Source organism: Triturus cristatus, chromosome 12, assembly GCF_964204655.1.
Source record: "Triturus cristatus chromosome 12, aTriCri1.1, whole genome shotgun sequence".
NCBI classification, from domain to species: Eukaryota; Metazoa; Chordata; class Amphibia; order Caudata; family Salamandridae; genus Triturus; species Triturus cristatus.
The window spans coordinates 584,735,461-584,748,913 of NC_140595.1; the positions used below are offsets into that span (position 1 = coordinate 584,735,461).

Sequence of the window (13,453 nt, forward strand, 5' to 3'; positions counted from 1 at the left end):
TGCTCAACAGAAATTATATTTTGATCACATTTTTTGTGATTGACTGTATCCTTTCTAATGTGAGGGCAGGGAACCGTGAACTCAATTTGGGGAGACTGGAATCTAAATATTTTGCTGAACTGGAAACAAAGATGCCAAAAGGCCTGAATAAAGAAGAGCTCAGGATACACCTTGATTAATTCTGATTTAGTATGGTGCTTATTGATTGTTTCTCTTTTGCATTTACTATAATGTATATAGTTTTCTGCAGTGTTTAATTTTTTTTTAATTGCATGTTATTTTATCTACACATGTATGAATGGAGAGATTTCAAGTCCGTACCATGAGGATCTGCAGAAGCTAAGCATATTCTGTTTATTTTGTTCTTTGGTAGTCTATTCTGTGTTTCTCTCTATGTGTTTGTTTTTACAGTGATCATAATCTTGGATATTTACCCACATGGGTTGTACAGATCTGTCTGCTAACACTTGAAGTAGTTTATCATGTTCGCTTGGGCCTGAGGTTATTCAGTGTTAAACAGTCTGCCATATTTGGGTCAGTATCCCCAGTGGGTGGAAGCAAATAGGAAAAACACTATCCTGTTGTCCAATATATGCCGGCAGTGAGGCCCCCTTCACTCCGGAAAGTGCACGAGGTTGCGGGCACCATAGAACCGCCTGACAAGCGGCAGGACATCTTCGCGGCCGGACACGCTGATAAGATATAGTGAATATAACATTTTTTTCTCATTTTTGTTACATTCTAATCAGAGCTTGCGGTACCCACTGAGGTTTTAATGGAATTGAAAGTCTGGGCAACTATTATATGGACTACCTTAACCAATATGCCATGCACCTATTGGGGCGGAACTTTGCAGTTGACTAAATTGGTGATTCCGCTAAACACCGCTTTCTCTGTATTTTGTGTCAGCCAGTGATCAAGGGCATACAGTGCTCGAAACACGTTTGGCATTTTTTACAAGGAAGCAAGAGGGAAAGCTGTTGCTGCTGTTACTAGCAGTGTGTGTGCGGCAACCCCTTCAGGTGTGATATCTTCAGTGGGGCAACCTTTCTGTCTTGATATCTATATAAATATATATATTTATTTAAAAAAGTATAAATACATTCGTTTTGTTTATATAAAAATATAATACTACAGTAAATTTAAATAAAAACAGGGGGCCGGTGGATCTGGGCGATATTATAAAAGGAGCAGTATGATCAATGAAGATGCTGTTCCGATTCATGCCGTTTTACCTTGTGGGGTTGTGAGCCTAATGGAGTTCTTGGCATGTGTGATGCACAGCCGCTCCAATGTACTGGGAAGTTCCACCATGCTGTTTAGGAGAACGGATGGCTTCCAAGGCTTACAAATACGGTGGTGAGTAGGCTGACAACTTAATTCCTTATTATCAGTAGTTTGTTGTTGACAGTCTCGTATGTGACTGATGGCAGTTGCCATCTTGAGGGTGTGAGAAAAGGAGAGTGTTGCAGGCCAACCTCAAGTTGTGTAAACGGCTCAATGTACTTCTCTCTTGCCGAGATTACCCAAGTTTGTTTTTGACTGCATATTCGGTAGTTGATGGTGCTTTAAGCAGTTGTAACATGCATTTTGTTGGTGGTTGTGGATTTGGAAAAGCAGAGATACACAGACAAAGCCATCTTAGGCAAGCTCAAACCAAGCACTTCATCTGCTTCTTGAGTCTTAACCCCTTCGGTGCGTCGGACGGCGGGAAGCCGTCTGACATACCAGTGCTCATGTGCATCGGACAGCTCCCAGCCATCCGCGCATATGGCACAGGAAATCGCTCTGGTGCGGGCACCAGAGGGATTTCCTTTCAAAACACCCTCTGGAGCTAGGGAAGAGCTTCTCCAGCTCCCGAGGGTGTTCTGATCATTTCTCCGAAATGACCATCGGCGCACACGTTGGTTGACGTAATTTCTGAGAAACTGAAACTCAGTTTTAGTTTCACTGCTTCAGTGCTCAGGGGGCTAACTCAGCCCCCTGAACACTGAGGTAGACGGGGGAGGTATCATTGGAAAGGGGAGAATTTTGGTCCCGGCTCAGCGGCCATCTAGGGAGACCTACCAAACCCAGACATTTCTGAAAACTAGACATGTGGGTAGGTCAGGGCGGTGCGGCTTGCGTGGATCTCCAAACATTTTCCTACACAGAATCCCCTGCAAACCTCAAATTTAGCTAATAAAATCACATTTTCTTCACTTTTCTGTGTGGGAAAGTTGTGGGAGCACCGGACTGCCACAAATTTCCTACCACCCAGCTTTCCTCAGGTCTCCCGATAACACTGGTACCTCACTTGTGTGGGTAGGTCTAGTGCCCTCGACAGGAAACACTCCAAAATGTACTGCGGAGACTTCAAAATTATTGATCGCAAAACTACTTGGTTCTGCGAGGGAGTCATCGGCGTTTCTGGTCCTGGGCTCAGCGGCCATCTAGGGAAACCTACCATACCCAAACATTTCTGAAAACTAGACACCTAAGGATGTCCCGGGTGGTATGGTTTGTGTGGATCTCCCAACATTTTCCTACCCAGAGTCCCCTGAAAACCTCAAATTCTAGCTATTAGAATCACATTTTCCTCACTTTTCTGTGTGGGAAAGTTGTAGAATCACCGGACCACCACAGATTTCCTACCACCCAGCGTTCTCCCAGGTCTCCCGATAAAAATGGTACCTCATTCGTGTGGGTTGGTGTGGCCATCTAGGGAAACCTACCAAACACAGACATTTCTGAAAACTAGATACCCAGGGGAGTCCAGGGAGGCATGGCTTGGAAGGATCCCCCAAAGTTTCCTACCCGGAATTCCCTGCTGATTCCACAATACGTTTTGTGCCCTTCCCTGCTGTGGGCACTTAGCCCACCCACACAAGTGAGATACCATTATGATTGGGAGACTTTGGGGAATGCTGGGTGGGTGGAAGTTTGTGGATCCATTCAGATTCCAGTACTTTCCATCACATAAATGTGCCGAAAACGTGTTTTTTTCTTTCTTTCTTTTTTGTCCTCATCTTACCCATAAGCTTCTGCAAATCTTTAAAAGCCATCTGTCTACGACTGGGCAACCTATGGCTTACTGCACATGCTTAGGTCGTCCAGAACAGCCCCGAGTTTTTAAGGGCTGGGTGTAATCATAGGACCGTAAGAGGAGCCTACAAAGATTATATAAGTCCCAAATCTCGACCTCAACTCGAGAGGGGCTGACAGATGTTTGTTGATCTATCCTCGGTTCTATCTAGGCGATCCATAGAAAATGTGGCTTTAAGCCAGTCCTCTCTCTCCGAAGGATGGGGATCTTTCCACTTCATGCATATTTCTCTCCGGGCCAGTAGTATCATGTATGGGAGAAATCCACTTTGAATCTGTGAAAGGTTAAGACTAGTAGATATGCCATCATTTCCAAAGAATACCAGTGATAGATTGACCTCGATATTTACATTAAAGATGCAACGGAGAGTATACCCCACCCCCTTCCAGAAGGCTCTTAATTCGGGGCACTCGTAGAAAATATGGATGTCATTAGCATTGAGTGCCTTACACCTAGGACAATTTGTAGTGGGCAGTGGGGCGAACTTAGCTATCTTAGCTGGTGTATAGTAGAGTTGATTAGTAACAAAAAAATGATTTTTCTTTAGACTGGCTGGTTTAATAAATTTGTATAATAATTTCAGAGAGGGCTCGAGTAAATCTCCAATGTTAGACTCAAAGGGAGATTGGTTCGAGACCGAGGATTGTGGTGGAAGATCCAAATCTTCTGCATATAGAGACTTCTTGTATCAGATAGAGATTTCTTTCTTTTTTGGCTGTGCAGATTGGAAAAGAATCTCCATGTCCCAGTCTCCAGTTATTTCCCCCTTTCCTGCATCATACCAGGATTTAAGTTGTAAATACTTGAACTTGGAGAACCCAGGCCCTATCTTGGCTCTTAATAAATCCCAAGCCTGAATGCCTTCTGCGTCTGCCAAGTCAGACCAGATGGTTATGCCTGCTCTCCTAATGGGTACAGCCAGACTATCTTGGAGGCAGAGTGGTGTCCCAGGGGAATCCCATATAGGTGCAAATTCTGAGTAATAACCAATTCCCCACCTTCTTCTAACTTTATACCATGTTTCCAGGGCGGCCCTAAGGACCTTCAAACACACTCGTTTGAAGTACCTTGGGGCCCCAAACTTGTATAAAATGCCTTCTCCGCCTCCTCCGCCCTCCATCATAGCCATTTCGCCCAACAGTCTCCCCCAAGATGAATCCACCGGTTTAGAAAGTAGCAGCCAAATACCTTTAAACTGGAATGCCACGGAATACCATCTAATGTGCGGGAGAGCCAACCCTCCTTTAGTGAGCCTACGCCTCAACTTCTTCCAGGATACCCTTACTCCTTTATCTCCCCAAATAAAGCTCCCGATTTTACTTTGAATCTTAGAGATACATGAGCTGGGGAAGACCAAAGGGACTGCGTTAAAAAGTCAATTTGGGGAGGATGACCATCTTCACCAGATTGACCTTCATGTAGATTGTCAAGGGTAGGTTCCTCAATCCATTAAAAAGACGATCAATTTCACTCAAATTTATCTGAGGGATTTTGTCTAATTCTTTTACTGTATAAATACCCAAGTATTTTATCTCCTTACTGGTGGGGCACTCCCATTGTTCGATGTTCCAACACATCACCTCCGTTTTGGAAGAGCTAGATAAATAACCAGAGAAGGAACCAAATTCTTCCAGGAGAGCTTCAACCCTTGGGATGGTAGCCCCGGGGTTGCTTGTATATAATATTACATCGTCCGCATAAAGGGATAACTTACAATGATAGTTCTGGGATATAAAGGGATAAATTAACTCATCCAGTCTGATGGCTTGCGCCAGCGGCTCTATGTAGATATTAAATTACAGGGGTGAGATAAGACACCCCTGTCTTGTTCCTCTCTGGATATTGAAGCTAGAGGTTAGCATGCCATTTAATAGAATCCTTGCGGATGCTCCCTGATAGCATTTTCTCAGGGTCTGAATAAAAATGGGGCCAAAGCCCATAGTCCTAAGAACCTCCTAGAGATACACAAAGCAGACCCTGTCAAATGCCTTGGCCACATCCAAGGCCACTACTGAGAAGGGATCTGATCTTACTATGGCCAGGTCGATATTGCCTATCAGCAGCTGTGTCTGCTCCTGATGTATCTCCCGGCTACAAAACCCTTCTGGTCAATATTGACCAGATTGGGGACCAATTTAGTCAGTCTCCATGCTAAAATACCCATAAAGATCTTGTTATCGGCATTCAGCAGGGAGATTGGGCGATAAGAATCTGGTTTTAATGGGTCCTTACCGGGTTTAAGTATTAGTACTATGGTTGCTTCCTTCCAGGATGTGGGGATCTGGCCTGCTGGGCTATATACTGAGTTAAAAAGGGTATCCAATACCGGTACTAGTTCTTCTGATAAAAGCTTATAAACTTCATTCGGCAGTGCATCTATTCCAGATTCTTTGTTGTTTTTGGATTCCTTTATTTGATTTTTAATCTCTTCTAGATTTATAGGGGCATCTAGGAGATTGCGGCTTGCTTCTGTTAGTACTGGCAAAGATTTACCTCTTAACCATGATTGTATTTGGTCTGGAGAGGGGGCTAGGTTCTCTCTGTAAAGGTCCGAGAAGAGGGAGAGAAGACAGGTCTGCATGTCCTCTACTCTACTTGATTTTCCCCGTTGGTATTTATTATAAGCTCATTGTTGTTCTTTGCTCGATCAGTTCTTGCTTTCCAGGCCAGTAAAGCTCCAGCCTTCTCCCCATACTCATAATTTTGCATACTCTTAATGAGCCATTGTGCCCTGCATTTCTGGTCCATTTCCCCCTTATACTCCTGCCTAGCGCCCTCTAAGTCTCCCTGAACTTTTACTAACCTTGCTGGGCTCCCCTGGCTGAGTCGATTCCTTTCTGTTTCTAATTGCTGGATTCTCCCTTCCATATTACTTAACTCCTGGGCTTCAGCCCGATTCTTAGAGTAGATAAGACCATGTAGTCTGCCCCTCAAGGTAGCCTTAGAGGCGTCCCAAACAAAATCCATAGTCGGGAGTTGATATTGAAAACAAAGTATTCTAGAGAAGATCATTTAGTAGGGTTAGGGGGTAAGGGTATGGAGGAACATGGCGGCCGCTAGCTAAACGGCCGCGGTCACGCTCCCTCTGGCTCTCTGTTGGGGGTCTGTAATGTCAGAGCCCTGATTTGAATTTTGTTTTTTCCCTCTCTCACGTACCTGGAGGGCAGTGATGCCCTGCGAGCTTTTCTTTTTTCCCTCTCCTGGTCCCGGTGTTTGTGTGCTTCTGGACCCCTGCTGCAGCCCGCCAGGAGACTCGCACTGGAGGTGGAGAGCAGCGGCGCAGGAGTGGAGACGCCAGGGTGCAGCGCGCTTCCTGCTCCGGATTACCGGAGGTAGGGGCAGTACAAGCGCCGGCTAATGTGTGGGTTTCGGTGAAAGTATCGAGCTGCAGGTGGATTCCAGGAGGCAGGAGGTTGGCTCTGAGGCCGGCTTTCAGGTAGGGCATTGGAACTTTAAGGAAGCAAGTGCCATTGTGCTGAGTGGAGGTAAGAAGGAGCATATACTACTTTCAGATAGCTCCTCTAACAGCTGTATCTGTAGCGCCTATCTATTTTTTGGCAAAAGGTCAGTTGGCATCTTAAGGGCGCCAGGGGGGGGGGGTGCCCCATTACTGTATGGAGACAGGCGAAGTGGCAAAAGCGGACTCCTCTCCACCCAAAATTAGCAGATACACTCTACGGGCAAGAGCGGCCCACTCCTCCCTCAATACAGACATTGCTCAGCCTATCTTAACCCCCAGAGTCTCTCCTCCTGTATCAGAAGTTAAGGTATCAGGGAGGCAACGGAAGCAGAAAAAGGATACAACGGACTGTGGACTTGCCATCAAAGGGAGGGAGGTTGGCAAGGGTAAGGAAAGAGGCAGGGGGAAGAAAATATTGCCCCTAAAGGTGAAAGTTACGCCATCCTTGAAAACTTATTACAAAGTTATGTCTACCGAAACAACGATAACCGGCGCACCCATAAAGAGTGTGTGCGTAAAGAGTGTAGACCAGGTTACCCCCCAGGGGAATGCACCTAGCTCACACTGCCTTAAAGAGGTGGATGTAAGTAACCCCGCCCCCCCGATCAGCGGAGTGAAGCCTCAGAGGATGTGTATCTCATCCAGCTGAGCAATCTAGAAGGGCCGCCCTCCCCGAATAAGCAAGCTAAGAGCGCGAGCAGACCAGCCACCTATCCCACAGTGAGCCTCTCTAATAGGTATTGCATTTTGGGAATCGAAGACAGTATGGAAGACAGCACGAAAAACCAGCCGAAGTCTACAAAATCTACAAGCGACATTATCACACCACATAATGCTGTCCTAAATTCTGCAACCCACTCATTGGTGGATTTATTACTATCTATGAAAGAGGAGATGGCTGGTAGGTTTACGGTCTCGGAAGCAAACCAGGCTGAGATGGTTATTAGGTTTTTGGTTTCAGAAGTCAACCAGGCAGCTATTCAACTATCATGCGAGGTGCTGACCCAGAAGCTGGAAGAAGTCACTGCAAGGACGGAGGCAATAGAGACCGAGATCCCTAAACTTAAGGAAGCTATATATGCCAACTCTGCGGATGTGGTAAAATTAACGGCCCAAAATAAAGAACTTAAAGACGATCTGGAGCGCCTGGAAAATCATTCCAGGAAAAACAATCTGAGGCTTTAAATATCCCGGAAGCCCTTGAAAGATCAGCTATATAAAGGGGTACGTGATTTATCTGTTAATGGGAACAGTTTTAAAAAACTCGCCTAGTATAGATCCAAAGAGTACATCGCGATCCTTTTAAGAGGAACCCCGGCAGACAAAGACCAAGGAAGATACTGGTTAATTTTCTGTCATACTCTGTTGGGGAGTTAATCCTAACCTCTGCCCTCAAGGAAGGTACTATTACTTCTACATCACGTGACAAACTCTATTCTCCTTTACAATAAGATCAGACCTCTCACACATCACCGCAACAAGACAGTGGGAGCTGGGGAAGAGGTTACGCGTGATGTGGGATAACCAGATGCACCTGTTCCGCACGACCGAGGAAGGCAGATGCATTTATAGCCACAATCAAAACGGAGGCGAAGGGGAGAGAGGGAGATCATTGAAGATATGAGGGGGCTCTAGACATCAAAGTACCCCTGTCTTAATTAATTGCATTCGCGTTGTTTTTAGGAAGCCTGAGGGAGTGGTGATCGAATAGGCTTAGCCTATTGGAAGGGAGGGTTCCTCATGGGAGAAGGGGTCACAGGGCAAGGGGGGTTGGGAGGGGTGGGTGAGCAGGGAGCACTGGGTGTGGAGCAGTGGATAAAATAAAAAAATATACCTCGTTTCACCTGAAGCTTAGGAAGTTAGCCAGTACCAAGGGACTATAAGCTGATGGCAGGAATACCAATAAAATACAGTAAAGTCAATTTTATCTCTTGGAATATAAATGGGCTAAGATGTCCACGTAGGCAAAGGCTAATCTTGAAGTATTTAGAGCTCTCTTCAGCTCAGGTCTGCCTCTTACAAGAGACACATCTGAGTTTCGTAGAATGTTCTTTAATATTCTCTAGAATTCCCTGGATAAAATGTTTTTGTGTTTCACAACAAACGATTAATAGCAGGGGGGTAGCAATCCTGATAAAGCAAGGGGCTTCCTGTTCTATTAAATCAGTGCAGACGGATCAGTCAGGGAGGTGGATCGTGGCACAATTGGATTTTGGTGGGTCAGAATTGGTCTGTGCCTCCTTTTATGGACCAAATGTTGACGACCCAAACTATATCTGTAAGTTGCAATCCAAACTAATTACTGCAACTCCACCTATAGTAATTGGAGGCAATTTTAATGTACTTCTCGACCCTTTTAAAGATAGGTCAAATCAGAGCCACTTTATAGGGGCCCCACAGATTCGTTGAGCAATGAAAAACCTATTGCACGATTTGGATCTGGTGGATGTCTGGAGGGCAAAGAGGGGAGATCTCCAAGGGTTTACTTTTTATAGCAAAAAATATCGTCACTCATCCAGGATAGACTATATTCTATCAAACAAAAAGTAACACTCTACTAACAAGATGGACACTCAACAAAGCAAAGCAGTTAGACCCCGAAATATACAGGAAAACATGTCTTTTTCAGCTAAATTTGAGGTTTGGAGGGGTTCTGGGTAAGAAAACGTTGGGGGATCCATGCAAGTTATACCTCCCTGGACTCCCCCCGGTGTCTAGTTTTCAGAAATGTCTGGGTTTGGTAGGTTTCCCTAGATGGCCTCCGAGCCCAAGGTCAAAAGCCCAGGAGACTCCCCCATGCAAAACCAAGTCATTTTGTGATAGGTAATTTTGATGTCTACACAATACGTTTTAGGCCCTTCCCTACCGCGGGCACTTCGCCAACTCACAGAAGTGAGGTACCATTTTTATCAGGAGACTTTGGGGAATGAGGGATGGGTGGAAGTTTGTGGATCCACACAGATTCCAGAACTTTCCATCACAGAAATGTGAGGAAAATGTGTAATTTTTGACAAAGTTTGAGATTTGCAGGGGATTCTGGGTAACGGAACCTGGTGAGAGCCACACAAGCCACCCCATCCTGGATTTCCCATGGCGTTTAGTTTTTAAAAATGTACAGGTTTGCTAGGTTTCCCAAGGTGCCGGCAGAGCTAGGGTCCAAAATTCACAGCTAGGCAAATTGCAAAAAAGGGTCCGTTTTCACTAGAAAAATCTGACATGTCCAAGTTGAGTTTCAGGTGTTTCCTGTCGCAGGCACTAGGCCTACCCACAGAAGTGAGGTGCCATTTTTATCAGGAGACCTAGGGGAACACAGAATTGTAGAACAACTGTTATTATCTATTGACTTTCTATGCATTCCTGCCTTCCAAATGTAAGACAATGTGTAAAAACTTTAGAAAATGCCCTGTAATTCACATGCTAGTATGGGTACCCACAATTTCGGAGATGTGCAAATAACTTCTGCTACTAAACTCTATATTTTGTCCCCATTTCGGAAATACATAGGTGTCCTTGATACCTATTTTTCACTCTTTATATTTTACCAAATGAATTGCTATATAACCTGTATACAATGAAAAACCACTGCAAGACGCAGCTCAGTTATTGACTCTGGGTTCCTCGTGTTCTTGGTGAACATACAAGCCCTATATATCCCCACAACCAGCGTGGCCCAGCGGATGTAACAGTATATTGCTTTCAAAAATCATACTTAGAAGAAGTTACAGGTAAAAACGTTGGCACAAATGGCTGTTTTTTCAAATTGTTTTCAATATTTCTTATTTTAAACGGTTAGTTTCTATATACAAAAAACCTTGAAGGATCTACACAAATGACCACTTGTTGAATTCAGAACTTTGTCTACCTCTCAGAAATGTATAGTTTTCCGGGATCCATTATTGCTTTCACACCCATTTCTACCACTAACTGGCAGGAGGTTAAAAGGACAAAAAGTAGCAAAAATAAGGTATGTCCCAGTAAAATGCCAAAACTGTGTAGAAAATGTTGCTTTTCTAACACAAGTCTGCCTGTCCCTGAAAGCTGGGAAGATGATGATTTCAGCACCACAAACTCTTTTTTGATACCATTTGTAGGGGGAAAAAAATGACACTTTCTTCTGCAGCACTTTTTCCCCATTTAAAAAAAAACCTACAATTGTAGCTGTATTTTGGCTACTTTCTGTGCCCCATCCAGGGGAATCCACAAACCCTGGCTAACTTTAAAAGCCCCATTATGTTGAAAGAAAAGGACGCACATTTGGCATGGATACCATATGTGGACAAAAGGTTACAGGGGCCGAAGTGTGAATTACTTCAAATAGCCAAAAAAGGCTTAGCATAGGGGCGAAAGGTCTAGCAGCGAAAGGGTTAACTGTGTGTGGTATTTGTGTCAAAGTCATCTAATGCCAAGACTGAGTTAAAGCTGGTCTTACCACGAAGTGTGTTATCAGTCACAATTTGAATAATGTATATTAAGTGTATTGTTAATTAAGGAGTTTTAAAGGTCCTTTGTCCATTGCAGGGATATTGATACAGATACAGGCAGCGGGACTGCAGGACTTGGGAGCACACACCACAGAAAAGTTACCCGACAGATCATTGTCTGAAGACATATTCCAGAACATGAGGTTGATGACCATGCTGCAGATAAGAAGGGTGAGACAGCAAGAAAGCCGCTGGACTCTGGTAAATGGGCTCCAAGGACAACGGGTCAGCACTGAGAGCCATAGGTGATCTTTCATCAGTCTTTCCACAGAATTCGAGAACATCAAGTAACTAGAGAAGGAAAACAAAGCACAAGGTTACAGGTGCCCAGATAATATGTACTGGGCATGCAGAACTTTAAGGGTAGAGTTACATAGTTTGCCCCAATGATGATGAAAACTTGCTCCAACATTTCTAGACTACATATGTCGCACGGGTGAATCTTTCCACCAAAATCTCTGGTTCGCATAGATGCGACCATTTGCAGTGCCATTTTCCATCAACATTTAAGGATAGCAAAGTATACAATGGTGCCAGTGTTTTTGGTTTTATTGAATCACCATACTTTGGCTACATAGATAGAACATTCCTGGCATAATTCTGTGTTGATTTTTTTTTATAAGGTTGGTCCTGATGCAATCTTCCAGTAACATTTGTACCAAATTACGTGCAATAATGACATTTTCACCTAATGACAAATGCAAAAAATGTTTTTTGCAATGGTTGATCAATCTATGAGACTTCAAAATTGCATTGCTATAATCCAGGGTATTCAACATAAGGCAGTATCAACAGCCTTACAGTGGCAGTAGTTATGTGTATAATATGAGCCTAAGATGGAGAATATGACTTCTGCCACTTCCACATAACCCAGTTTCTCGGGTTGGAGCACAGAGATGTGCTCAAGTACAAGAGATACAGCTATCCAACTTCACATCCAATTGCATAGTGTGGAAAGGTTGACTGCTCCAGCACTAGACCACGTGGAAGATTCTCAAAACTTGGGATGTACCAAAGAGACTTTGGATTAAAAGAAAAAAATATCCAGAACTGTGTTGCTTTGCTAGGATTTGGTCCAAAAGAAGGACGACAAGGGAAGAAAACAATGAAAATCCCACATAAAGAATGCATATTAATGGCACACTACCATGTTTTGGGTACTAAATGTGGTGGATGAATGTGTGATACTATGTGTAAACAGCAAAGGCCTGGCTTGCATTTTGAGCAATGACTAAAAGCCTAAAAAGAGCTTGCCGTAATGAACAAAAAATATTATTTTCTCTATCCAATTATTCAATGAGATAAAGAATTTAATGCATGAACGTCTAGTAGGCAGGTGGGTAAGATTTTATTGTATCAATTATATTAAAAATCAATACAATATCTTAAATAATAAAACAACCTAATGGTTCGAATGGTATAGAAAAATATTATCAATCATTCATCTCTCACATTTAAAATCCATGGTCATAAAGTTATATACATAGCACCTGAGGCGGGCTATTTGAACTGGCTCAAATCAGCTCTATCAATGGAAAAAATGTAGTTAAACACCTAATGAATTTATTGGAGCTTCCGGGCAAAACAGAACCACGCAGCATCCTTAAATTATCTTGTGCGGGCTTGTACAAAAAGCTGTTTCTGAAATGAATTTTTCAAGTCCAATGCTGAGGGCCATAGGCAAAGAAAGTGTTCTACTGTTTCAGGAAATTAATTACACAAGCAACATTTTCTATTTTATCCCCGGTCTTGTTTCAAGAGCCCTCAAACTGCAATAATTGTAATATGAAAAAAAAAACATTTAAAAAGTAGTTTTTTTCCCCATGTATTTAAGTTGGAATCTAAGTAAAAGTTACCTCTAATTGATTAAAGTTGCAAATGTATAATGAGAATGCTTTAAGTTTGTTATTGCAAGTAAGTCACTTTCATGTGACACCACCTTCATTTTCTTTTTGATTAGTAGGTTTACGGGTCATCTTAGGAATTGCAGGTAAGATTTTTATTGTGGGAATCTGGTGATTTCCTGGTAGGTGTTTTAAATCCATATGCATTGCAATCAGTTGCTCTCCTGGTTATAATTCCAGATCTTCTTTAACTGTACTATACTTAAGATATGTACAATTGCTCCTAATGTACTCTAATGCAGGGATATCCAACCTTTTCTGTAATATGAGCTACTTATGTTCAATAAGAATCGTTCCAACGCACTATTGTTAGTGTTGTAATACGACAAGATTACATTAATGACCACCATCAGCAAGATTACCAGCAGTGGTCACATCATCGCATCATGCATGGTGGCCAGCAGTAAGCGCCCCTGGTACCAAGGTAATGTTAGTAATACATCCTCCCAAGGCCACATGATTTATCATTCATATATTTGTTTTAAATATATTTTGGAAATTCAACCATTTTTCTCCAAACATC

The 13,453-nt window shown here is 43.2% G+C and overlaps 1 protein-coding gene across 1 annotated transcript in view; it reads right to left on the reverse strand.

The window, feature by feature from the left end:
- Nucleotides 1-13,453, reverse strand: part of LOC146776319 (polycystin-1-like protein 3) — a 729,731-nt gene that overhangs the window by 535,657 nt on the left and 180,621 nt on the right. Inside the window, exon 13 of the mRNA XM_085639623.1 lies at nucleotides 11,130-11,317. Coding sequence (XP_085495749.1) covers nucleotides 11,130-11,317 — 188 coding nt within the window. The remainder of the gene's footprint in view (nucleotides 1-11,129; nucleotides 11,318-13,453) is intronic.